This window comes from Poeciliopsis prolifica, unplaced genomic scaffold (assembly GCF_027474105.1).
Source record: "Poeciliopsis prolifica strain line A6 unplaced genomic scaffold, Auburn_PproV2 SCAFFOLD009, whole genome shotgun sequence".
NCBI lineage: Eukaryota > Metazoa > Chordata > Actinopteri > Cyprinodontiformes > Poeciliidae > Poeciliopsis > Poeciliopsis prolifica.
This window is the reverse complement of record NW_026562384.1, coordinates 6,599,389-6,627,379: the sequence shown is the minus strand read 5'-3', so window position 1 is coordinate 6,627,379 and position 27,991 is coordinate 6,599,389. Positions and strand designations below refer to the sequence as shown.

Sequence of the window (27,991 nt, the reverse complement as noted above, 5' to 3'; positions counted from 1 at the left end):
CGAGAAGAAATCATCCAAGATTTGCCGTCTGAAAATGGAATTAATCCAAAATACCAAAGATACTCTAAAGAATTTAAGGCCCTTGATTTTAAGTACTTTAACCAGAATGAATGCAAAACAAAGATTTGTTTATTCTGTACAGTTTTAATTCCAGTAATTTGACAAGTCACAGTATATTCAAAGATTAACAGAGAGCTGGTTTGTGAACATTTATAGTTAAGAAAGAATACATCTTGTTTCTCTTCAGTCATGCATTTGGGGGGACTAATTTAGCCTTTATTTACAGCTTGCGGTTGCTTTGTACTGCAATCAAACAATGTGGAAGTTGACAGATTTCACAGTTTTAAGACGACAGTCTCTTTGGAGGACAACCACAGAAGGTGAATTGAACTAAAAGTGCAGGTATGTACAAAATTTGTGCCGCTCACCTGAAAGGAGACCTAACGAGGGAACTATGTTCAAGAGATGCGCACCAGACAGATACTTGTTCTTTTGTTCTGCGGCAGAACCAGAAAAGCAGCGTTTTTACATGAATTCAGCTGAAAGACTAGAGCAGTGATGCTCCTGCAAACCTTAATCAGGTCCAGAGTCAAAAGAGGAGATGCGCCCATGAGAGTGTCGTGTCCAATTTCCGTTCTCTGGGTTTTGTGAACCTTTGGCCGCGACTAAAGATTAGACCGCTCCAGTTCATGTGAAGAGCCACAAATGAATTGGCCTTTAAAATATTTCTTCTGTGCCTTCCTGCCGTAAGTGACCCTAAATTAAATCAGTAGGTAAAGTCCTTCTGTCTGGGATTTCGGTAATTTAATCATCTGTCAGTTTCCACGGCTTTACCGTCTTTAATCCGGACTTCCACTTTATCAGTTTGCTGTGTTATAAATACTAAACAATAAAACTCAGTCTGATGCATTAGAGCCTATTGAAGGATTCATGCAAGTTATTCTGAATTTGGAAAGTTTAGATTTTCGACTATAAGAAGCTTTTCCACCAACTCTGACCTCAAAATCCAACATGGTTGCCTTACATGTAAACCTATTGATATCCATAGTAACAACATGCTTATTAACCCATGTCAACTTTCTTGCACACATTGCACACTTGGGACTTTTGTAATGGCACTTGTGGAAGTTTTCTCCACTGTGCCAAGGAGATCAATGAGCTTGAAGAAGCAAGGAAACATTTCGTATCGGTACCAACTAGCTCTACATCACTGTCATGTAATCCATTCATGTATTTGCTGCTTGGAAATAAGTAGGCTGGGGATTTCTTGAGTTCATCGAAATAAAGCCACAGTTTAAAAACCCTAGAGAATGCACACACGCCTTCTTCATCCTGAGATTTTTAAAAGGCAGCCAAGTTTTCTGAAGCAACATATTCAGCCTTCGTGGTATCTGGTGAAGATGGCTTATGGTCAACTTTCCCCTTTGTGAGTTGAACAAAACTTTCCCATGGAAGGTGGAAATGACCTAACAAGGCAGGCAGGCTCCTTTTCCTTTCTGAAAAAAGTTGGGTATAAAGAAACTACAGTTGCAGAAGTAGGAGCAGCAAAAATGCTCCTTTGTTAAACAACTTTGATCCTAAAAGTAACTAACTATAAACTTTTCTAGGTTTATAGGAGTCAGTCAGAAAAGCTGATTCCAGGCAACAGCCAGTTGCTTGTTGGATCTGTAGGGACCTCACTAATTGAATGCTTTGGTCATCGTCACCAAGAAGATCATTTTAAACAAGTCTTAGGTAGCGCTTTTCCTGTGATTTTACAGTTTGGAGTTATTCTTTCCGTGGCACAGACAAGCGTCTGCGTGAACACGTCCAGAAGGATGTAATCGGTCCCGGTTGATCACGAAAAGGGCAGTAATACACTCAAGGTGCAGAAGAAGGCGGGGGTCAGATGGGAATCTATGAAGCTTTTTTTTTTTAATGTGTGCCACAAAAATACTAGGTACACATTAGAAATTATATAATGGGTTCCCATTTCAAGATTGTCAGTCGAAAGTTTCACATTGACATGTTTCTGTTTGTTCTGACTGAGCCACTGTTTTTGTTTTACAATTCTTTTATTCCCAAATTTCACAATTTACTTAGAACGTATAATTTGTATCCTTTTTTTTTTTTTTTTTTTTTTTAAGTGGCTCCTATGAGGGTCAAAGGTTCAGCACAGTTTATTATTTTTTGTCAACCTCTTCTTTTTTTTTTAGGTCTACTGCTTCTGACTTTATATTTTTAATTTTGATTACTTGGTACCACAACTAAATCCAGCAGCACATCCTTTTCAGAGATTTAGTCAGTTGTGTAGGATTTTGATTTGGTAAATCTTTTTTTTTTATAATCTCCAAGTTTGTCTTGTTTCTTCTTTTTTTTTTTTCCCAGACAGACTAGCTCTTGCGTAGGTCCATACTTTCGGAGAAAAACAGTTTGCATTGCAAAACGAGTGTGTCACATTCAAATTTCAGATGATTCAATCCTGTCTATCCACGGCAGACTCGACGAAGGCGTGTCTTCTTGTTTTCCTGCTGCTCTGTCAGCTGTCGGCTCCTTCGCCTCCTTCTCGGTTGTCCCATCTCTGCTCCCTCCTCCAGCTCCTCCTCCGCCTCCCCTTCCTTCCCGCGCCCCGCCCGCCCTCAGCTGCTGCAGCTCCCTCTCCAGGGCTTCGTTGCGGTGATACATCTCCAGGTAGCTGGCCTGGAGCTCCTTCTGGTAGCGGATGACCTTGTCTTTCTCCGTCTGCCACGTGTTCCTCTCCTCCTCGAAGGCCGTGGCCTGGGCCTCGCTCTGACGTCGCTCCAGCAGCAGCTCCGCTCGCAGACGCTCTTCTGTGGGACCCACAGAGCCGCCTGCGAAAGAGAAAGTTCACGCGGATTCAGCTGAAGTCCAAAAAAGACAAAAAAAAAAAAAAAAAATCCCAGCTTCCGGGAAATGCCCACAGCTCTGTACTCCTGACCTGGTTGCACAGCTATAACCTGATTTTGGATCTAAAATTGGAAACACAAAGCCATGATTGAGCGGCGGCTACCTGTTGCTCCCGCTGATGGACTCTCTTCGGCTCCTTTTTTGCTTTCTCCGGCGGAGGAACACTTGCCGTGCTGCGTCCCCTGCAGGATGATGTTCAGAGCGTCTATCTGGGCCTCCCTGTTGCGCAGCTCCGTCCGGGTTTCCCTCAGCTGCGTCTTCAGTTTGAAGATCTCGCTCAGCTTCTGGGTCACTTCTGCCTGGGAGTCCCTCACCTGCTGCTTCAGCAACGAGATTTCCCCCGACTTCTGACAAACCTGAGAAAGACAAGTGACAAATATGATCATTGTTGAAAACTGGAAACTGGACTTTTTAAAAAAGATTCAGAATTTCACTACAAAACCACACAATATTTTGGCCTAATTTCTGCAAATATTTTAGTACACTTGAAAAAAGACAAAACTAACTTACAAGTTACTTTTCAGCAAAATATAGGAGCTTTTTTTCAAGTCAATAAATCCTTAATATTGATGAAAAAGTATCAGATGTAACTTAAATAGTGGAACGAGACGTTTTAGCTTATGATATGGGAAAAATGTCATGTTCCACTGGCAGATTATTTTACTTTTTCATCAAAATGAAGGTATTACTGATTTATAACAAGCTTGCTGAAAAGTTAGTTTTGTCTTATATTTCAACTTGAAACTAGTTCAGAAATACCTTTTGTGGTATATTTTGAATTCCAGTGCAAAGTATTGAAAAGATGCACAATTTGCAAAAAAATAAAAAAATAAAAAAATATGAAAAGTGTGGCATGCACCATACCACTCCAGACATATTTTTCTTCCCCCACAGTGAAACAGGGTGGTGAATGCGTCGCTCCTTACACCTGGGCTCTTCTCACCTCCCACCGTGTCTCCTCCAGAGTCGGACTGGTCGGGTTCGGCGCGGCCGTGACGTCCCGGCTCGCGTCCCGCTTCAGGCCGTCGAGCTCCTCCTGCAGGCGATTCTTCTCCTGCTGGGCCCTAAACAGCTCCAACTGCATGCTGCGCTGGGAGCGCTGGGCGTGCTGCGAGACCTGGCGCAGCTTCGCGGCGTACAGGCGCTTCAGCTCCTCCACCTCCTTCTCCCACAGACGCTGCTTCCCCTCAAACACCTGCAGGTGGCGAGCAGATGGGGTCAGCGCAGACCGAAAAAAATGAAGGGACGTTCAGATCGAAAATGAGATTCACCTGAGCGATGGCGCCCTCGCTCTCGTCCAGGTTCCTCCTCATCTGTTTTAGTTCATGCTCTTTTTCCACCAGGCGCTCCTCCAGATCCCTCACCTGGAAGACACGGCAGCACAAATAACTCAGGGAGGCCGGCAAACGTAAACACACGCCTAGAATATTTTCTTATATTGTCATGTTACAACAGCAAACTTCTGTCTGTTAGAAAAAAAGGCTCAATGACCAACATGACATTTTTATGCACTTCTTCTTTTGTGAACTACATCAGATTGTCAGATTTGATAGAGATCATCCATGAACATTAATTTTCAGGTCTTCATACAGATTCTGGATTTATTCATTCTGAGACATGAACAAGCTTCGATTGTGCAGTCGCTCTGGGTGGACGGGGAAGCTGTCCCTCGCAGCCTCTAAGAGGTTTTCTTTCAGGACTTGCTCTGCGTTTGACCTCTCCCATCTGAAGAAAAGCTTCCCCACAAACCCAGGCAGCCATCACCACGTCTCAGGGTACAGAAACATTTGTTCAGGCTTTGCTTTTCCACCAGATGTGTTTTACATGAAGGAGAAGAGTTGTGTTTTTACACTGTTTGTGGTGGAATTTAAACTGACCTATTTTTCTTTCAACAATGACTTTTTTTTCCCCCCTTTTTTTTTGTTTGCCACTTTTCCAGAAAGGACAAGTTTGTGGAGTTACTAATAGTTACCACATGATGCCTCGTGGCTGTGATTAATACTCTCATTCACTAATCATGTCACGATTGCAGTCGTGCCGTACTTTTTCTATTTTCCAACGACGAGTTGAACAGTTCTGCTAAAGACGTGAAAAGCTCGTCTTATAAGCAAGCATAGCACTGAACACGACTTTCTCTCTGACCTCTGCTGAGCTCTCTGATCTCTAATGTTAGCCAATTCACCTCAGAGATTTTCACCAAACAGCTGCAGTTGAACTGAGATTAACCTGTGCTGCTTCCAAACCTCCAGGAATTGTTGTATTTTGAAGGTATCAGATTAAGTAACTGAGCTTGCCACACTTTTCAGGCTTATATTTCCAAAAAGAAACATGTAAAAATCATTTTCCTTTCACGTCACAATCTATAAAATAAATAGCAGCCGCTCAGGAGGTGAGGGTTTGCTTTGTAACCGGGGCAGCTGTGGCTACAATGCAGCTAATTACCAACAGTGTGTGAATGGGTGAATGACTGAATGTAGTGTAAAGTGCTTTAGAGTCCTCTGACTTGACAGGCCATTTGTCTTAAAAGTTGGTGGCTTTACCATGAAGCAAACCTTTCAAATCAGTCATTAAATTGGGCTCATATTCCCTTACCACGTCCTCCACCGAGAGGGACAGCGTCCATTCATAAGGAGGCGGAGCCTCGCTGCCATAGGGGGTCAGGCGGTTTAGGGTGGCCATGCTTCGGCATGCTACCTCCCCCATAGCCACGCCCCCTGACCCGGCGGCCTTCAGGCCCTGAGAGGTTCGATCTAAGGAGCCGATGGTGTTGATGTGGCCCATGGAAGCGCTGGGGAAAGGAAAGGAAACCACAGAAGCTATTAAAATCTTGTTACTTTACACAATCCACACAGTCAGAAAAACAAGGCAAAAGTCACAGCTGTGGAACTCAAAGTTCATCGGAGAAGACATTGACGTAGCAGCCGACCTGATGTGAGACAGATGTGGACGGAACGGAGGGCGGTAAGGCGGCAGACTGCTCATGGAGTTATGACCCGAGTCTGACAGGTTGTCGTCCTCGTGGCTCATCACTTGCACCGAGGAGACGGCCTGCAAAGTCAGGATTATACGGTTATTCAGCATGATTGCAGCCTTTGACAGGAATGCTTGAAAATAAAAAGGTACTTCTGTTTTCACATCTGTAATCCACATGCCTGGATCAAAAGAGTGATTCATTTGGCAAATTTCTAGCTAACGACAGAAGATGCTAAGCGAATAAAGCCGGATCGGGGTGTACCTTGTTTCCACATGATGTCGGTCCTCCATGACGGGAGGGCGAGGAAGATGAAGAGGAGGTCGAGACCGTTTTGGAGATGTGGCCGTATGCTCTGTGCAGTCCATTGGAAAGGCCGTGATCCACATCCTCCGACTTGGAGGAGGGGTAGAGGTTTTGCATGGAGCTGAAGTTTTTAGGTGTGACGGGTTTGAATGCAGAAGACCTGAACCGAACCTAAGAAACAATGGCAAACAAAGTGCAAAGAGGCGTAAGGCGCTGGCGGACCCTCGCAGCAATAATAGCTGGGTTACGTAACATAAATCACAATGTTCTAATGAAATCAATGCTACGACACCCTCTGTGTTTTCAGCACTGATCAATTTAGGGGTAAAAAAAAAAGGAGAAGAGAGATTTGATCACTGCAATAAATTCAAAACTCTGCAAGCAACGGATTTTTCAATCAGTGCTGCTGAGGTGGGTCACATCTGCGACTGATTTATGCTCCTGAAAGGATTCAAGGGTGTTGCGTCATACTGCAGGAAATATATGAAAGTGTTACTAATCAATTTACCACAACCCCTTGGAGCCTTTTCAGTGGCTGTAAATCATTTGTACAAAGAGTACTTTTAGCAAAATTGATCATAATTTCTGTTACTAATTTGATACACATATGTTTTCCCGAAAACAATTTAATACAGTACCTTACTAAAGTAATTTCATGCCATGACTGTGTTTTCATGTTGTCACACTGCAGTCATAAACTCCAGTGTGGTTTACTATTATTTGTGTGATACATAAAGTTGAAGAAAAATTTAACTTTTTCTTCTTTGACAAATGAAAATTTATAATGCATATGTCCAGTCCCCCTTAATCAAATACCTCTAAATACAATCCTGGGGGTAACATGGCCTAGTTAAAGTCTGGACCTAAATCTAAGTGAGAATCCACTGCTCAATGTACAAACTCGTCTTCACTAAAAGTCATCAATCAATGCAATTGAACTTCATATATTTTGCAAAAAGGAATGGGCAAATATTTCACACATATTCAAAAAGGTTTTTACACAAAACACTGGTCCTAAAAAAGAATAATAATTAAAAATAATTATTATGCAAAAAAAACCCCAAAACCTGACCAATATGTTCTACTTTGAGTTGATCTGTCTGTTTGCTGCGGTAATTCTTCAAAACGTGGAAACAGTTGTAGGTTTTGCTGTAACGCTAGACACCATGATGTCACACGACTGATGCTCATGTAAGCACGTTCTTTTTCTGAAATATACAGCGTCAATTCTCGGACATTCACCTTTTCGTACTTGCCCCCGCTTGGCAGTGAGTTTTTAGTCAGGTCTATTTCAGTGCCATCTTTACTGTAGACTTTGGCGAAAACGTCATCCTCCACCAGGCCTCCGATGACGTCCCTCTTGCCGTCGCCGCTCGGCCCCACTTTGGGCTCTTTTCTGTCGGGAAGCGCAGGACGTCAGAAGACATCTCAACGTAACGTCCGGCAGAGGTATCTGCCGCTCTGCAGCAGGACCCACCTGGTGATGTTGAGGTAGTTCAGTAGCTCTCTCTGGGTCAGGCCCTTCTTCAGCAGGCCGTTGGTTTGTCTGGGTCTCACCTGAGGCACCGCGCGGCTACCTTTAGTCGGAGACACGTCTGGCTTCTCCACCAGACTTCCTACGCTTCCCATGCCGCAGAGCGAGGAGAGGGGGGAGGACGGGAAAGGGCCGCGGAAGTTTTGGGTGGGACCACGCGTCACGGGAAGAGTTTGGACAGAGGTTGCCATTGATTACAAGAGGCTGAGGGGAGGTAAAGAGATCTGCGAAAGAAGATAAAAACAGGTCGATCACAAGAATAGGTGGGACTGGCATCAATTAGAACTTGATGATATCTTGGTTCAAAGATAGCATCATGAACGTCCTGCTGAGGCATGCTTGGCTTCTTTGGAAACAAATTATATGTCTTGTGTTTGATGATTCAGAACATTACAGAGCGACAGTCGAAGATTATAATCAGTCAAGGAGAGACAAACAGAAATCTGTTCAGGAAAGAGCTTCTCAGATGAAACTATGAACCTGTTATTAGATTCTAAAATGTTCTCAGCCACAGATTGAAATCGCTCAATTTCCCCTTGATTACCTTCCATTTAGTTTGATCAGCAGATCAAATCCTTAAAGTTCAGGAAATTTCCAGTTCATTTCAGTGCATAAAATGAAGAACAATCTGCATCTCCAGTTTATGAACACAAAACTAACTCAAAATCTGAAATAGCAAGACATAACCTTAAAGATATGATCTTATAATCCAATATGGCTGCCACATATCATTTGTAGTTACTTTACAAAATCAATCTTGCAGACAGTGTAGTGCAAAATCTATTTGTGAACATGCTTAATGTCCAAATTCAGAGAAATATTTCTCAACAATTAGCTCACAGTTGTGCTCTGTCTTGCAACATGAAAACAGTTGGATTAGTTTCTACTAAAGGTGACAAATCTCTACAGTCTTGTTCTCCTCTTCCCAAGCTGTTGCTCACCTTTGCTTTTCTACAGACAGTTGTCAAACCAGCACATGAAACCAGCATGAAACTGCAGATCCCTGATAAGGACACAGCAGCCTACAACAACAATGGCACAAAATCTAAGGAGTGTCAACAATCACACTTATCAAATTATGCTTCTTTATATATGGCAAACTTTAAGCTCTGTCTCTGCTAAGAAGCCAAACCAATGAGAGCTTGTTAGATGTCTGTTATTCTGCTAAACAACAGTAAATTCAAGTTGCAGTTCTTTCACTTAATTTATTTGAATCTATGTATCACAACATCAATAAACATTTTGCGACATAAATACCTCTGAACGGTACTTTACAACATTTGTGGCTCTAGCGATGATTGTAAATGGTAGCAAACATAATAAATGTGAGTTCACAAAGCAGTGGAGGTACTTTAGAGCAACCTGAAAGGTTATGACACACGATAACAACAAAACAAACATTATTCCTTCCTCCTCTGCTGAAATAAACTCCTCTGCTTACCCCACTGATCGAATGTGTGGACGTCTGTCCCCGGAGGACAAAGGTGAGCTGACATGCGTTCCCTCAGCTGTGTTTGTCTCTGCAGTCAGCTGTCTCACAGCACAACAATATCAACTCAGTAGGACCAACCCACACACCCTGACTGCCATGCAAATGCCACGATGGAAGAACAATAAATGCAAATATCTCCTTTACGCAGACACAGGATATCTGAGGTAGCTGCAGAGATCATGTGAGGTAGCGGCGCTGCAGGGTCATGTTGTTGTTGTTGTTGTTGTTTTTCATGACAAATCTGTTACGTAACTCGGATCCAACTGGGTTACTACGACTCTTTTTTTTTTTTTTTCCCCTAAAGGACATAAGCCCAACATTTTAATCAAGTCCTGAAGCACAGTTTCCCAAAGTCCCTGGGAAAAAACAAACAAAAATCACAAACCACTCATAGTGTCTCAAGACGTCGAGCTCAGCATCAGAAAAGCTCCAGCTGAGTTTTAACATTTTGTAAGTGAACAATGAGCAAGTTTTGCTTATTTTTTTTTATGAAACTAAACCAGCTGCCAAGCGATTCAAACACCCACCTGAAAGACCTAAGAGCCTCTCCACCCCCCACACACCAGGCATTGTTTCCTCCTGTCACCCCGCTGATTCCTCTCACTTTCCGATCACCCACACATCCCCTCCATCCCTTCTTTTCAGTCAACCTCATTAAGGTGCACTATCGATTTTATCCTCTTGACCCTCTCTGTTCCCGTGCATAAACACCGCCAGCAGTCATAAGCTACTGGAGACCATAAAACACGCACTGGCATGCAGCTCCATTCGCGACTATAAATACGACTGAGGGGGAAACAAAGGTCTCCGTTCAGGTGTCTTTGCAAAGCAAATACGGCGGAAAAGTTTGGAGCAAGAACAGGGGAGAAGGACGTGAGGCAAATGTTAAAAAACGGAGCTGTAACTTTGGACTTTGCACCCATGTGTCCTGTGTAGTCGAGAGCACCACATGTGCTTCGGGGATTCTTTTATTCAGACGCTTTGTTGGAACCATAATCTAACCAAAAGTTTGAATTCCCGCATGAAATATGTAAATAGAAATAGAAACTGAAAAGCCCTTCTGATGTCTGGAAACTTGTTGGCAGCAGAAAGTAGATTATGGCCATTACTTTCATCTTGAACCTCTAAAAGACGGTCAAGGGTGCTCAGGCAGTTTTCTCTGCGCGTCGAGGATCATGAGTGAGCTCATCCCAAGCAACGAGCGGAGCGTCCTGCTGCCCGCCTGGAGCCACTTTGGCTCAGTGGACACAAACCAACAACACGTTGTTCGCTTCGCTACAGCTGGTCCACTCTGTCGTACACAAAGCTCCTGTTTTGGATCTACTCTGGTTATCTCCTCTCACTTTTGTCGAGCACCTCACACTGCTGGCCAGGACAGTTATAACAATTATGTAAATGGTTAAAATAGGCAGGGAGAAAAAGAGAGAGAGAGGGAGAGAGAGAGATCACTCTATTCATGGCTCTCAGCCAGGCCCAGATCAAAGCAGCCCAAGCTGCTCATGTTTATATTCATGAGGTCCCATTTCCTCCCCAATATGAAACTTTCTACTGAAACATCCAGTTTCAGCCAGTAAAATAAAGACCAAACCTTATAATCAAAGATGTTTAGCATAGGATATTATACTACACTAAGGGAAAATAATTGCCCCCCTCTCCTTTTTTTATTTATTTATGTTTTTTTTGTTGCAGCTGATTTATCAAGGCCTTGTGTGTCCAAGTCAGACGTGCAAACAGTCAGTGTGGTCAGATCTCGCTGACTTCGCGCGAATCAATGCGTTTGATTTCACGTAAATAAATAATGAGCGTGAAAAGCCTAATGGCCGTCGGTCAAGGTCGGGCCTGGTATTCTCAGCCTCATTTCTGTGCGAAGTTTGGTTCGCTGCGCAAAACGCGCCTGAGAAGCCAATCGATGCTGGACGGGAAAGCTGAGCTCGGAGCCGAGGCGAGGCCCGGTGTGCGTTTTGGGTTCGGACGGACGGACGGAGCGGCGATCCATTTGGGATGTGGCCGCAAAATCCTGCGGGACTGAAGAGATCTCACATCCCGGTTGTTGTTGTTTTTTTCTCTTAATTGCCTTCAGGTTTACGGGCCCAGAGTAAAACCCGGAGAAGACAAAGACCAGAGCAGACGAGGGGCCCCACAGAGAGGCTGCGGCTCCGGGGACCCGTCACACCTGCACAGATCAAAGCAATGCCGGCCTTGAACAGTTAGGGTCTAATTGAAAAGTGTGTGTGTGTGTGTGTGTGTGTGTGGGTGTGTGTGTGGGGGGGTGTGTGTGTGTGTGTGTGTGGGGTGTGTGTGTGGGGGTGTGTGTGTGTGTGTGTTCATTCAGTCTTCCTTTAGGAGAGGAGCTTTTCGAACCGCGTATGTTTCCTTCAACCTGCCGACAAATATGTTCCAAACTAAGAAGTTTTGTTGAACACTGAACGGACTGAAGCGTAGAAGAAGAACGAAGTGAGACACTTCATATTGAAGAAGAGATGATGAGCTGATATTGAGCAAGAGAAGCTCACCCTTCATCTTGTTTTCATTTTATTCATGAAGAACAAATTGAGCTGGGGCTAATTACTGATATAAAACGAGTCTTTAAAGTAATAGAACTCCACGGCATGACGCTGCCACCACCATGCTTGGCAGTTCTGGTGTTTTAAAGTCTCACCGCGACTCCTCCAGATGCCCTTATTTTACATATTAGCATCGGAAATATTTCTTTAAACGTGTTTGAGCCCACCTTAGCGGATGATCGGTCGATATTAATATGGCAAGTCTATACTGTCATGTGAAAACTAGTGACATGAGCCCATTATTAAAACACGAGGGACATGTTTTTAACTATTGATTGATACTGGTGTTAGGTTTTTACTTTCCAACTCAAAGAATGGTGAAACATGCTGTATTCTGGTACTCTTGTCAAAGAAATACAGTCAAAGGAAAACGTGCATGTTAGGGAATCGGCCGGTAAACATTTCTATGAAATGAGAGCAAGTAAAATTTTCCTTCGATGTGGTTAAGGTTAAGCTGCGCCAGAGGCCATATCAAGACGGATCTTCGCTACATTCAAGTTAAAAGAGAGCTCCACCGCGTCACCATACATGTCAGGATGTAAGGAGTGGAAGTGTCTGTGGCTGCAGGGCATGGCAGCCCCAGACGAGAGCTGTTTGTAATTGTTAGCAGGTTATTTATTATGGAAAGGAGGGGATCAGACAGACTTAGTTTCTCTTAGCAAATCCTGAGGCCACAGCAGAGAAACACGTCGAAATTGGGGTCACGAAGAGCCGCTGCTTCTTCTGACATTTACCGCCGCGTATCAGTGAAGCGAGGCTGGATTCGAGTGAAACTTAAACGCTGAGTAATTTGTCAAAGCTTTCCTGTAAATTCTTGCCGTCTGTTTGCCAACTGAGAGCAGACAGAGCGTTCTGCGTTCCGTGTTCCCTGAAAGGTCAACTTGAGAGGACAAGGAGCGCTCCAGTGTGACGTGGGTCATAATTCAGTGGCGGCTGGACACGACGGCGGTACGGCTGAGGGAGCAGTGTTCAGCCTCACACTGTCTCTATTGATGATGGCTGCTCCAGACTTTATGGAGGTTGAAGGTTATATTTAGTCAGGGCTGCAGATACAGGGTGCCTTTGAGTAGACAGACAAAGCAGAGACTTCACTCTGGAAGTTTTGACAATACTATGCAATTATGGCCACTTATTCCTCATTACCACCAGACTGTACGTTTCTATGTTGCAGGGATAAGGCTGAATCTCGGTTCACCAGAAAACAAGTCGGGGTCCAACAGTTTAAATATCTGAATTTATTCAGCATTTTTTCAAAGACAAGAACACTTTAAACAGCCTGTTAAAGAGAAATGGAAATTGGTCCAAACGTCAGATGCCCTCAGTAAAAAAGTAAAATAAAAAAAAGAGTACAAAAAACAAATAAAATGACAAACAAATGCTGTTAGCGTAACAATCAAATCCAAAATCCAAATCACTAATGAGAGAAAGCGATGATTTTTAAAATTTACAAAAGAGAATATGTCGGATACTTTTGCGTTTTCTTTTTCTTATTAGTTACAAAAAGCACCATTGATTACTTATATGAATGCTGCCAGAGAAATGATCAAACGTGCTCTGCCTTACTTTGATAGATTCCATAGATATCACATTGCCTTACTCTTTAAACCAGCTGTCAAGCTTTCCAATGTCGCAGAGCAGCTGAGGTGGGTTTCCTCATCAGGGAAGTTGGAACCGTATATTTAGGCCTTTACAGCCCTGTTGACTGGACAGTATTGTATTTCTGCCCAGCATTCAATTACTGATTCTGATTAAAGTAGCCAGAGGTTATCTGGAGCGACTGGTTTCACTGCAGCTTCATGAAACCTCATTGATCTGGATCTGACTGATGTTACATAAGACAGCGCCCCAGGGAGAGCGCGTTCACAGGGCCTCCTCTTTAACCTAAATCGATCAGCAGGGTTTGTCTGGACATGTTCTTTTTAAATGATTAAAAACAATCCTGCTATATTGCCCCTTTAGAAATAAACCCGTGAAAACACAATATTTTATTTCCAAACCTCAAATTTGTCAAGCGCGACAGCTTAGCGGAGTAATCCCAAACTTTGTATAGATTAACGCCGGTGCTGATCCCTCTGTCGGGACGCGAGTTCAGCGAGCGGGTTCGTTCGTGTGCATGTGTGAGATAAAAAGAGATTAGTACAAGCATACGGATATGGGCCCGACCTCTGTGTTGTTTTCAGTGAAATCCCTTTGCCCTCTAATCGTTTAGCGCACACGCACAAACACACATTGGGTCACGTCTTCCTGTCCATCCATCTGGATACCAAGGTGAAAAATCTGCTTTTGTGATGTAAAATTGGGGGTGTTTTGCTGTCTTGCGTGAGTCAAGGGTGATCTATTTAAGAAAGAGGCACAGATAGTCACTCATAACCAATAATGTATTGATAAATGCTAATATTGATAAGAAGTAAAATGACATTCTAATGACATCTTAGGTGTTATTTCCTTGCTTTACCCCATTAAATACACGCAAATCTTTCAACATTCAAACGAGTCCCACCTTTTCCACCGCAGCTCAGCCAGGATGAAGCTGCAGGCCGACAAGTCGTTCTTTTCAAACATTGCGTTGCTACATTATGTATTGCACAATGGCAGGAGGTATGACGCTGAGATTAGTGAAAACCAGTTGTGAAGACAACACAGACAGAAGATCAACATTGCAAAGTTGACTTTAAGGCTGAATGGGCTTCATATGCTACTGTCTGCTACATTACCCCCGTTGATTGATAATCCAGTCAATTAAGCTGTCAATCATTGTAATTAAGAGCTAATAAAGTTCAAGTGTAAGATAAAAACATTACTCCTAGTTTAAATGCCAGACGTAAGTTTGGCTGGTGATGTATCTTATAGTCGGGTGCGACTTATATGTAGTTCTTTTCCTCCTCGTGTGGCATTTTGTGACTGATGTGCTAAATATCAATTCATACTGACGGACATGAACCACGGATTAAGTATTGCCGTCGGCAGCCGTGAGAAAAGCTAATTGAGGGCTGAAAGCCAAAAGCCAGAGCCAGAGGGATGACTCCAGTTGGGTAAATAAAGAACGTGCTGTTGGTGTTCAGACGATCTGTGTCACAGTGTCAGGTGTGCCTACAGTAGCCCGACTAGGTGGCTATGTCGATCTGTTGATTCTTGTGAGTGGTGCAGTTATGTCTTCACGCCCTGGTATTTGCCAAAGAGGTGAATATGAACTACTTTGCAGACCCTCTTGGTGTTGCAACGAAACCGCCTCCCTATCACCGCGGATTTCCACTGCATGCGTCTCTTTTTCCCTCTTCATGACTCAGTTTTCAACTGATGCAACTTATAGTCCAGGAAATACTGTAAAAGGTTTGTAGTCTGCAACTCAATTGAAGGGATAGTTTAAGATTTGCAAAGACTACGTTCACATCTGGTAGCTCTACTTGGCGTTGTGGTAAAACAAAGCGGTGTAGAAAGCAGTGTCTATGACATGTTAGGTTAATGCTGTTAGTTGAATTTTATACCGCCTTACTTCTCTAATAGATAGTATTGTCATATGTTTTGTGCTCAGTGCTTCATGCACTGACCGCTGCCCCCCGACGCCATTTCCCATAAAAATAATTATTGGCTTCTCTGTAGATAATCATCCGACGCAAACAGCAGTGGCTTAGAGGTTCATCAAATAATGTTGACATAAACCACCACAGTTACTGAGCCTGGACTTCCATTCTGAACTACTGCTTTAAGGTAGAAATAAATGAGCTATGATGTCACTAACTCCTTATCTTGACCTTTGAACTAATAAAAAAAAAGCTGCATATGTTTACTTAAACTGAGGAGGGTCTAACAGGAAGTATGCAGGAGTTGAATCGCCCACACAACTTTAATTTGTGGTCTTGTTTTCCAATAAAGCAGGACGCTTGCAGATTTCTATTTGGTTAAAATTATAAAAAATATAAGGATGGATTTTTTTAATACTGTTTGGAAAATAATACAAACATAAATTGAAATGATTAAATTCAAGTCACTAAAGTATTAGGACTTTATTAGGAAACTATGTAGTTGACAAAAGTGCATATATCAGATTCAGACTTGGTGTCTGTTGATACTTCATCCTAAATACCTCAGATCAGTATCACAAAACATCTTCAGTAAATAAAAGGCTGCAAGCTGGTAACTGAGATGCTGCACTATAAAAAGATACCTCCCATGCACAAAGTATGTTCAACACCAAAAAAGGATTTCCATCACGGTGTGCGTTGTGTTTATTACGGAGCATTTGTGTCTAGAATCATCTTGGGCCAACACACTAACTTTTGGTTGTTTTGTGTTTTTTTTCTTTTTTTTTTCTTTTTTTGTTGCAATAAATAAAAGCAACACCATGCTGAAAATTCTCCCTATGTAGCTTCACAGGAATTTGTGAGAAAAGCAAACAGCCAAATGTCATCCTGTGCACCTTGTTAGTAGGCGAAGCCTGCAAAGTGTTTGCCAGCTGCTGCTATCAGCAGAGCTGAACTTCAGCGAGAGCCATGTGAGGGAAACACATTCCTTGCATTTCTCACCGGGTAATTATTAATGTACCATCACACAACGCATGTCGACCTGACAAGTTCTGATAACGCTCAAAAGGAACGATTAGCTCTGCTGCAGGACCTGATAGGCGGCAAGACAGCTTTTTTGTCCGTTATCCGAAGCTCAATAGTTCCCATGAGAACCTCCTTGAGAACAATGTAATGACTGATCATTTAGCCTCATAATCACAGTGTTGGTCAAATCAGTGGTAAACTGAGCCAATAAAGAGCAAGAGCACAAGAAAGCCAGCGTCTCGTTCAATTCTTTACAGCCTATGGGGGTTCACCGCTCTGAGATTAGCTTCCCACATTGATCCATAATGTTCAGGGAACAGATTTCCCTGAATATCTCCACTGACTGTCCATGCATCCATCCAAACACCGCCATCCAAACTGGACAGGGCTGAACACTGATTAGGATTCAGCAGCAGAGTTTGAATGCATTGACCATGCACAGAATGCATTTAAAAAAAAACATAATGCTTTTTCCAGGTTAGATGTAAATGCAGAGCATACATCAGATGCTTTACTGATTACAAACCAGGCGGCTTTTGTTTGATCGTAACATAATAAGGAGGGCAGCGCGTCAAATGGCAAATACCGACAATGACGCATGCTGCCGCCCTGTCAGAAGATCAGCACTTTTCTTCCGCCTCTAGTTTCAGTGTAAACACAGAGATTGTTTGTTGTTCCTCGGAAAATCCGCTTGTTCAGCCAGAAGAGTTTCAGTCAGGCTGCGTCGAGTTAACAAATCCAATAAAGGAAGGAGAAATTCCAGTGAAATGTTGCTGGCGCTTTGTCTTGATGTCAGCTTAATAAGATTATTGCTTGGGAGGGGAAAAAAAAGAACAACTTAAATAGTCCTCAGGGGGAAATCCAGGACCAAAAATAGATCAGAAGGATAAATATGAAATACACAATGGAAAAACAACTTAGTGAAAAAAAAAGTGTGGACATCAGCTGGTGCTAAGCAAAATAAAAAGTTACCAACAAATTCCCCCATTCTATCCCTGCAATGAGATGCCAGAGAAAGTGAAAGTAATATTTGACTGTATGAAGGATTGAGTTAGGTAGTGCTGCCCCTCCTCTACCTGTTGCTGTACACACTGCAAGAACTGGCTGCAAAAAAGCTGCTACACTTTGAGCTCACTTAGAAGAAAAACAAACTCATTTCCAGACATAAACAACACAGACAGTCAGAGAGTGAAAATGAAAGGAGCGTCACTTATCACTCTTATTAACACAACTTGAAAAGTAAGGTTCTGAAGTCATGAGCGGCATGTTTATTAAGAAGCCAACAAATGAATCAGCAAAGAATTTCTATTACTCATGTTAGCAAAATAGACAATAAATATTTCTACTAAGGCTTATGCACATAAAGCAAAACAACAACAAAATAAATATCATAGGTTACATTATTATGCATGTAATGGTCATTATATCATGGTATGGTAAGATCGATTATTTATTTTTACATTAAAGAACTTAAATCGTAAAATGCATTTTTTGCGTCAACAAAACTAAAAGTTTTCATGCCTTTAAACTCTTATTCTGGTCCTTCACTTGTTTAGTTGAACAAATATCGAAGGAGCTCGTTATAAAACAATCACAAGGCTCTAATGTGAAACATAGCGTAACTATTTAACTATGTTTCTCTACTTTGGATGAAAGTTGGGTAGCTAAGGCTGCTGCTCAGAAACAAAACAGATAAGAAGTTCAGCTGTGATCAGAATATGCATTCCTCTGGTGGAGTAATTACAAGAGAGGCTGCTTTCCTCCTTTCTCTGCAGTTCAAGCTGCTCTTTGACAAGAGCTTCAAATCATATATATATATATATATATATATATATATATATATATATATATATATATATATATATATATATATATATATATATATATATATATATATATCTATATATATATATATATATATATATATATAGCGAGAGAAAGAGAGAGAGAGAGAGAGAGAGAGAGAGAGAGAGAGAGAGAGAGAGAGAGAGAGAGGGAGAGACTGTTGATTCATCAAACTTTCCCTCAAAAAGCGCATAGATGAGAATCATGTTGCAATCTCAACAGCTGCTGCGGTATCGCTTCACAGCATCTGCGGATGCCTAGAAAGAAAAAGTTTCTACCTGTGTTTGTCCGCCGGAGATTTCACCTCTCCTCCCCTGATCTCATCCTCTTTCAGCTTCTCGGTACTTCTGACTCACCCTCGCGCTAAGGATGATCGAACCACACGGCTTCCTGTTTCTGAGTGTTTCACGGCGACTGGGAGGTGCACAGATGAAGCGGAAGCTCCCTGAACAACTGACCTGTGGGATGACTTTGCACTGATTTGAAAATCAGATTAAGCTGGTGTAAGTTTCTGCAAGAGGACGGTTTCAGTGAAGATTGTGGCTGAGAAGGAGAAAACTTGTCACAGTTTCAACTCATCCGGGGTGGTTTTGCGCCTTTTCCCCTCATCTTTCTGTGTACTCTAATCTCTCTTCATTTGCCAGTGTGGCTCAACTTGTTCCTCCGGTTCAAAACACACAAAGCCCCGCATGTGAGCCACCGTCGAAGCATTCAGTTCAGACCCTACAATGAAGCACAGAGAGCCAGCTTCAGGGAACAAATAAATACAACAGCAGCAGCACAGTGTGCCCTGTTTGCTCATAAGTGAGAGCACAATACCCAGGGGATTAGTCTGGGGTTAAAATGCAGACGGTGGAAAAGCAGAAAAGACAGATGAGGGAAGGCAAAACAAGCAAGAGCGAAGGAGGAAGAAGTAGAAAACAAAGACAAGTGGGGGCTGAGAAAAAGTTTCTCTTTTCGCGACTGGGTAACCGGACGGGTTCTGCACCGTATCCAATTACATAACTCAAACAGGAGACGCTCGCATCTGAGGAGGGAGAAGAGAGACGACATTGTTCTCTGCTGCGCAACCAGAAGAGAGAGACTTTCTCCCGCCTTTCTCGGCCTGCTGAGCGGAGGGACATCCGGGACTCCTTAACGTTGGCACCGATGGGTGGCCACACAAAAATCCCAGCTCATATAAAAAAAACCTTGCCACTCACAGGTGCACAATGTGGAGACTGGCAAGCTATTAAAGACATTCCAGAGAAAGAATGTAGCACTGCCCTTTGGTCTCTGCGTTGGAGTTGGACGAAAATAAGCTAAAAAAGAAAAAAAAGAGGGGATAACCCCATCAAAGCTACACGGCGTAGTTTAAGACTAGAGCAGGTGCCACTGTTCCCTTGTTATTATGTCTGGGCCCCTCGAGCACATCCAGTCTCAGGTTCCACAGAAATGTGCTTCGAGTCTCTGGGCTTGTTTTTACGAAAACAGCTTCAATAGCTCTCCCAGAGGAAACACGAGAAATGGGTAAGTGGAGGCAGTTTGTGCAAAATGGCAATATAACAGGAGATAGATATACACCTGGGTCCAATTAAAGTTACTGAACCTGTTGTACCGGCCAACTAGGCGGGACAGGCGTTCGAGCTAGACTCATTTCCTCTGCTTAAGCTTCGCTGGACAATGACGTTAAAAAGAAACAACGATGACACACATGCTGGCAGCCTGGTGAAACACCCTGGTCCTGTGTTCGGCAGAAACCCGACCTCAGCTTCTGCGTCAGCTCGGATTTCTTCAGGAAAAGTGTTACAATGCGCAAACCCAAAATATTCGATTGGAACTTCATTCACATGATGAACCAATGTAGTGTGTTATTTTGAAGCTGAACTTTTTCTCAGCTCCTCTGAGTCGACACTTTGTAGAACCGCTTTAGTTTCAACTCTGTGAGGTTATGACTACTAACATAGGCCTTTTTTTTTGTGCATTTTTATTATAAAAATAACTCAAGCTCAGTGAAACTGGGTGGATACCATGTCTGGAAAGAAGTGCTCTAAGTCTGACAAAGCTGCTCAGTTGTATTCATGTCTGGAGATTGACTGGGTCATATTAACGTATGACTTTGATATAAGTTGTTCTTCTGAGCTCAGGTTGTATAGAGTCGCTGTCCTCCTGGAATCACGTCTTTTGACCTCTACAAATGAGTGTCACAACTAAAACATGTAGGACAATGGGGCCTGAGGATCCGGGTTGGGGATGGACTATTGTCCTACATTTAGCGGAGATGCTATGTGGGTCAAGCTACTTCAAATTTCATGTCATGCCACAGATTCAGGACTAAAGAATGTCACTGTATATTTGGCTGTATGTTTAGGATTATTGTTATCATGCTGTAAGGTGAACCTGTGCCTCAGTCTCACACGCATTTCTGTCTCTAAAAACATCGGTCTGTATTTGATTCCATCAATGCCCCCTTGATGCAACTAGACTGTCAGAGTCTAGTTGACTCTGATAGTAGAGAAAAGCATCTCCACAGCATGATGCAGCCACCATTATGTTTCGCCATAAGGATGACGATGTTGGCAGTGTCATGGTTCGCGTCGTCTTTATGGCCATGCAACATTTTGCATCCAACTTCAACTTTTAGCCTCATCTGACCAGAAAACTTTCCTCAACAAATTAACTTTACTCCCTACGTGGTGCGTGGCAAATTGTTTTTTTTCTTACCAACCACACAGTAACTTCTCCACAACTTTCTCCCTGACATTTCTGCTGTGTTTCCAGGTATGCATTATGCTGTTTGTTCACAGATGTTTTCAAACAGACCTCCAAAGCCTTCACAGTACAGCTGTATTTATAGCGAGATCACTTTAAACACAGGTGTTACATTTTTATCAAAACTGAACATTTTTGCAGAGCAGCGCAAAAGCGTTCCCTCTGTTTCCATCTCTGTGTCTGCATGTCTTTTTTTTCTTTTAATGACAAAAGAAGCTTATAGTAAATCTTTAACCACTGTTTTCAGTTTTCCACCTGTGTGACCTCAAAGAGGCATTTGCAGGTCACATTCGTTGACCCAGACCTTTAAAATAGCCATATAAGTTTCATGGAAAAGCACAGGATGTGACGGCAAACCGAAACACTGCTGGAGAAAGCAGAGTCGATATGAATACAACAGTGCCCACTCAGAGAGGAGGGCGTTGACTTCTGGCCTTTTGTTCTGCAACACTACAACTCGTCCGACTAAATAAAAGAGACAAGGGCCGGATGCGCCGCGTGCACACTTACACAGAGGGTAACCGCTGTTGCCAATGCCTATAAAAAACCGGTGAGTGCAGGCGGTCCTCGCAGCAAGATAAGCCCGATCAATAAAACGCGAGGAAAGGATAAGGATGAGATCAGGTGAATACAACACAGTTGAATCACTCATGTTTGTTACCAAAACAAAAAATTCCCAGGACGAGAAAACGACACGTTGAGCAGCACACAATAGCTTTTTGTGGGGGCTACCTGACTTGGTAATGTTCACAGATGTAGGATGATGCTCACCCAGACTCATAGACATTAAGCTCTTTCCCTGTAAATGACAGAAGGTTCCTTCTGCCTCATACGGCTGAAGAACTCAGCATTTTTGCAAACAGATCAAGCGTCAATGCAGTCACTGCTACAGATGCATCCGATATGAAATACAGTGTGTACCACGTCTTGACAGACATGCTGATTGACAGAAACGAGCGTGTGGGCCACTGAGCCACCTCCTCTGCATGTACACATCCACCCATGCTCTCGCACCTAAACCTGTTACACATCATGGATCTGATCTGACGTTCGGACCTCTACATTTGCCGTGCTGTGAAAACTCTGGGAGAGAAACTCTGGGAGAGAAACTGGCAGAAAGCGTTGGCTGACTTTGGAGTCCATGAACAAAAATATCGCTGCGATGAAGTCGCAATGCACTTTTCTGAAATGCAGACAAATCCAGGAGTATCTTCAAGTGCAGAGGAAGAACTTAGTTCACTTTACCAGTTTACCGAAGGAAAATTCAACAGAGATCGCCCGGACACCGATTTACATTTCCTTCACTGTAATTTATACAGAATTACAGATAAATAACCAAGCATTTTTTTCCATAAAGACTGATCTATTTGCTTTTCTTGAGAAAAAACAGTAGGTGATAAAAGTTACAAGTAGACCACTAAGCGAACTAATATCATTTAGACGACATTTGATCCTTTTGCTTGTTTCTTGCTTCCTCACATCCGGATACATCGAAGTACATCAGCCAAGTGATTTTACAGTGATCTGATCAGTGCGAGGCAAATGTTTGTGATTCTGTTCAAGATTTTTAGCTTGGACACAAAATCATTGCTGACTTTTAAATACTTTTGTACCAATTAAGTTGTAAGCTGAAATAAAACGTGCAACATCTGTGTAGTCAAAATTGCTTTATTCTTACCTTTTAATTGGCCTGCAGAAGCACAGATGTTAACACAGTGTTGATGACAACCTTTAGACGGAGGAAACAATGCCACCTGTTGATAATGATTAACTTGAGTGTGTGTTCATTGTCTGGAAGTAACCCAGTTAGGGGTTGGACATTCACTGTGAGTCGACAACTTAAGGCACATAGGTGATAGTACAAACAAAAAGTAGGGCATTAACGTGACAGGTATGGGAAGTCATGCTTGATATAAAAACAATTCTGAATTAAAATAAAACAACAACAAAAAATGCACCTTTATTTGTATTTAGCCTCCTTTATTTGGATATCCCTAAATAAAATACAGTGCTATGATTTGCCTTATTAGTAGCCTCTCCCTGTGTGCAATTTAATCTTTGGATGTCACCTTTACCACCATCCCCACTGTAAGACATGGCAGTGGCAGAACCATACTGTGGGAATGCTTTTCTTCAGCAGTGACAGAAAAACTGCTCAGAGTTTATAAAACTTAAATCCAAGCTCATACTGGTGGCCTGAGGCGTAATGGAATGGTTTAAATCAAAACACTTTTGTGTATTAAAATGGCCCAGTCAAAGTCCAGCCCACAGATCCAATTGAGAACCTGAAGACAAATTAACATTTATATAAGTTTTGAATCCTTTCTGACAGATCTTTAGCCACTTTCTAAAGAAGAACAAGCATGAGATGTACCCAGAAAGATGAAACCATGTGAAAGCTAGTTCTTCAAAGCACTAATACATAGAGTATGAACACAAATGCCTAATCATCTTTGTAATAAATACTTTAAAGCCCAGCATCCTGCTCATTCCACTTCATAAATATGTAGCATATCTGTTTGTCTGTCACATAACATTGTAATAAACACTTGTGGTTTAGAACTCGATGAAAAGCTCAAGAGCGCTAAAAAGTTTTTGCAGGTCGACGTTTTGTTTACTTGGGCTACCTGGAGATATTTCCTCGTGATGATGGTGACAACAGATCGATAACCAATGTTTCCCTTCAAACTGAAAGCATGGAGCTGTGAAATCTAAGCAGCCTCATTAACAGCTGAGAGCGGCTCAGCCCGGTCACAGGACGAGAAAAGGCAAAGAGTTTAAGTGTAAGAGCATGACACCCTCTCTTTGGAGCAACCAGACGTGGAATTAACCACATTATAAGAGAACGGAGAGAGAGAATATGAGAGAAGGTTGAGCTAATGATCTGAAGTGTAGAGGAAAATTAGATCAAAGTGAAGCAAGACAAGACTTCAGGAGACAAAAACCAATCAGTTAATGCTTTTTTGGGCTTGTGATTGGATGCTTGAGCTGAAGGGAAATGTCTGTCAAGGAGCACAGCGTTGTCACAAATGTGCTCTAGCCCACTGCACCATCTGTCAGATTGAGCATGCATGACCAACCTGCAACAGAAGACAGTAGACTGAGAAATTAACGTGTCAGTGTCGGATTTATTTGCCTCCCACCGAGCCCAACATTTAGGAGCATCTGCAGAATGTGCAGATGCTCCTAAATGTGCAGCAGCATGAAAGTGGGCTTCACTCAAACATCACAGACCTTGATGGGCCAGAATTTGTGTGCTTTAATCTTTGGGATAGGCAACACTAAGCAAATGGTCAGCGGACAGCTGACGGTCAGCAGAATTAGTGTTTCATCAGCTGCCAAGGTTTTAAGAACGCACATCCACATGCACTCACCAAGGAGAGAGTCAACCCCCAGAGGGCTCAAACAGCTGATTGAAGATATCACATCAGCTGTCAGGCCGACTCCACCGAGAGGCAGAGACAAACTGGGCCAAAACCACGTAATCAAATAACATTACCTAGCACAAGTTACAGATCCTGTAAGGCTGCAAGCACACAGTTGTTGGTAACAACGGCACGTTGCGTTGTAAATTGACAGTTTCTCTACAAGATGGATGGTATAGTTTAAGAGCCTTGATACGTTTCCTTCGAACTGATAATGTATCAATGACCCGAAACAGCACATCCATTTTTACGAGCTCTAAGAGAACAGAAAAGTTTAAAGATTATTTTCCCAATTCGAATACATTTTGAAGTCTACGGACTTTAGGCTGTTAAATTGGATTATTTTATTTTCTCCTGAAGATACGCTCTGCTGACGATCCCATCGGCTGCTGCTTGTCTGTGGGGCGTGTTGACGTCAGGGCTATCCTCTTCAGCAAATGAAAAGTGTGTTCCCTTCAAATTCACAACTGGAACGGCATTTCATTTTTCTTCTCAATCCAGAATCAATCAAAATACCAGAGCTACAGTTATACGGAGAGCCAGACAGGACAAAACCATTTTTCTACCACCACCATGTTTGATAGATGATCTCTTTTGAATTTTCACTTATTCAAATAATCTTGAATAAGATATATTTGCAAACTAAAAAATATGTTGCTGTTTTTTTATAAGCAATATATTGGTGGATTTTAGTTTTATAGTTTTATTTTAAAAAATGATTGAGACAACTGATGGCTCTAAGATTGATTGGGATGCTGACAGGATGTTTCATATCCCCCCAAATGTTTCGGTACAGCTAAACTCAACTTAATGTTTGTTCTCATCACAAGCACACTGATAATTGCCTTTCTCTCTTCCAAGGATTTTGCTATTTCACTGTTGGGTCTGTTTTGTTTCTCTGTCAAATGTCAGTCTATTTCTCCTGCTTCAGCTTGTCCTGGACTGCATCCAGACTTTCAAGCTTAAAAATGACAAACTTAACATTCCAGAACAACTTTGTCTCTCACTGTACTTTCTTCAACAAATAACATCACATTGCCCGGCAGCGCCCTGTTCTACACAACTAATTTGACACACCAGATGGTTTATTTCAACAGTGATCTGGGGGGAAGTGGGCGGAGTCTCTGTCTACTAAAGTCACAATTAAACTTCGACCAAACCAATCATTCAGGATAAAACAGGTCCATTAAATAAAAGAGCCAACACAGCTGATTTTTGCCCCCAAAAGGAGATGCAAGCAGATTTATGGCATTGGTGCACAGCACTGATTTATACTTGATATTAATCAGGCTGACACTTTGTTTCAAATGGACTCAAAAGCAAATAACCTCATTCAATCTTATTCTTTGGCTTGGAAAAGTATTGCCTGAAACTCCTTCACAGCTCGTCACATTACGACTATAAAGTTCTACGTGATTTATTTTTGGTTTCAATCCGATAAACCGACATAAAGTCGTAAAAATAAAGTTGAATGGGAGGAAAATGAAACATGATTTTACATTTTCTATTGATAACAACCTGAAATGCGGAGAGTGCCTGCCCTACTCTGATTTCACGACATAAAATCCGTCCATCTGTCCTCAGAGTTAGGGGAGCTGACTTTAATAAAAGTACAAATAAATGCAGAACAAGAGTCGCTCTGCTTCTGCACACCTGGCTCCAATATTAGCTCATTGGCAGAGCTCTGTAAAGCTTGACTGCAGGCTACTGAGGCAATTTAAACAAAGTGTTCAGGACAAGAAACGACATTTTTCTTTTTGTGTACTTCACAAGTCTTGGGATTATTCAAACTTTTCAAGAAAGTGCTTGGCACCATTTGGTTTCATTTTTTCACCTTTGTTCACAATGTGATGGTTTCCTGTTGTTGTAAACCAGCCTCAAGAGCCTTAAAGACGCTAATAAATAAAATGTATCCTTATTACATGAAGTCTTAAACATTTGCTACAAGTCATGTTGGGACCACAACAAACATGCTGAAGTGATACCAAAAACCCCCCCTTAAAAACAAGTTAAAGGGGTATGAATGCATTTGCTTGGCACTGTCACGTATAAGAACTGGCTCATATTTTAAGTGCAAAGTCTATTTAAACAAGCGAGTGTGGGTTCAACATGGTAAGTTGTTAGAGGTGTTAGAAGAAGTGGTGTAATGTCGAGAGACATGCAGCGATGAACGTGCCCAAGATAAACATCCGGGGTGGATGGATGTCAAAATCCCCCAAATTCAAAGAAGTTCCAAGTCGCTCTACAGAAACAGAAAGAATATCTTTCCAAACAGTAAGAGTAAAAGCTAAACTCAATTTGACTCAGTAAAAAAAAAAAAAAAAAAGTGTAGACGTTTAGTAACTTAAAACCTTTGCCCAAGAAATCGAGCCGCTCCAATCTCACCTCAAGTCCATGCGTGATGTGACGGAAAAGTGCATTTCCGTGGCGTGACTTAACACTCAAAGCAATATTTAAGCTGTCTATGTGATTGCAGTGCAGTAATAAGCACTCATTCACAGCTCGGAGTCAGGAGTATCATCTGACAATCAGCACCTCTGAGCTTCTCCATTCCTAAATGAGGGGAATGGCTGCAGGCCCATTGTCTCTCTATTGTCAGGTCCGCTCCGACACTTACGTCAGCAGACGCCCCTATGCACCGCGCTCAAAGGAGTCTTCTCGCAACGCTCCATGAGTCCTCAGGTCAGAGGTCACCTGTGGCCTCTGGTCTCCAGGACGACAGCCTGGCAGTCCCCCGGACCCTCACCACCTTCTCCCCTCACGCAAATACTAAGAAGCAGCTTTTGTCCCCAAAACTCTCCTGTGCGTTTAAAGGAGAGAAAGTTTCAGCCCAAACACTTGCAGCCAAACTCCTTTCAGGGGGAGAGCAGGGGGCCACCGGAGCTGCAGAGCAACCCGGGCTGAAATCCAGATCTAAATGTTTCATATCTTTCCAAAAATAAACATGTTTGCCACACTTGCTCCATTGTGAAATAACACTGCCCTCCTGACAGCATCACTGTGATTCTGGTTAAAGTCCTGTGCTCCGGTCTGCATGAAGTTACTCAGAACCCCCCAGGGCCCCCAACACCAAGCACCAGCAGCCCCTCTGCTGCAGGGCTGCATGTGGACGGAGATCAGAAAAAACAAAACAACTCACCATGCTCTCTGTGCAGGACATCTCTCTGATCCAACACTGGCACTCTGCTGCAGTTTTCTGTGCTCGCTGCGTGGATTAAATAAAATCAAGACAAACGCAGTCGACGAGGCTGAGCTGGATATTTGCCCCCTCCCTCCTCCCCGGACTTCAGCGGACGGCGACCAGCCTGTGAGGAGAGAGAGAGAGTGAGAGAGAGAGAGAGAGAGAGAGAGAGAGAGAGAGAGAGAGAGAGAGAGAGAGAGAGAGAGAGAGAGAGAGAGAGAGAGAGAGAGAGAGAGAGAGAGACTGTTTCTTTTCCCTCCCGGACGTTTGAAAAGAGGAGAGAGAGGGAGAGAGACAGTCTGGTCTGCACCCCCCGTTGACTGCACGGACAGATAAGAGGAAAAACAGCGACATCTACCGGCCGGGTGAGAGAGTGCGCCACATTTTTCATCGTCTTAATAACAATTTTAATGTAGAGCAACTTGTTTAATTTACGTAAAAATCAGTTTCTACATTGTAATCGATTAA

General features: G+C 42.6%; 1 protein-coding gene across 4 annotated transcripts; it reads right to left on the bottom strand.

The window, feature by feature from the left end:
- Positions 1-124: 124 nt before the first annotated feature.
- On the bottom strand, positions 125-27,845 carry n4bp3 (NEDD4 binding protein 3). Of its 4 annotated transcripts, none has more exons than XM_055034230.1 (10): positions 27,482-27,845; positions 7,662-7,942; positions 7,427-7,580; positions 6,143-6,355; positions 5,834-5,955; positions 5,500-5,695; positions 4,179-4,271; positions 3,851-4,102; positions 3,011-3,263; positions 125-2,831 (listed from the first exon to the last, which is right to left on the bottom strand). In XM_055034230.1, the coding sequence occupies exons 2-10, from the start codon at positions 7,907-7,909 to the stop codon at positions 2,440-2,442; spliced, it is 1,923 nt and encodes a 640-aa protein (XP_054890205.1). In that variant the 5' UTR covers positions 7,910-7,942; positions 27,482-27,845; the 3' UTR covers positions 125-2,439. The 4 variants fall into 4 exon arrangements, with proteins under 4 accessions (XP_054890205.1, XP_054890206.1, XP_054890208.1 ...); XM_055034231.1 differs by lacking the exon at positions 27,482-27,845 and adding an exon at positions 18,445-18,766; XM_055034233.1 differs by lacking the exon at positions 27,482-27,845 and adding an exon at positions 9,738-10,051.
- Between the last annotated feature and the right edge of the window lie 146 nt (positions 27,846-27,991).

Bases quoted from the DNA above. Each gene is read 5' to 3' on its own strand.
- n4bp3 (XM_055034230.1), bottom strand. From the start codon at position 7,909: ATGGCAACCTCTGTCCAAACTCTTCCCGTGACGCGTGGTCCCACCCAA. The intron at 6,356-7,426 runs GTGAATGTCCGA...ATTGTTTCTTAG, and splicing joins GCGGGGGCAAGTACGAAAAG to GTTCGGTTCAGGTCTTCTGC. The intron at 4,272-5,499 runs GTAAGGGAATAT...CGTGTCTTCCAG, and splicing joins CCCTCTCGGTGGAGGACGTG to GTGAGGGATCTGGAGGAGCG.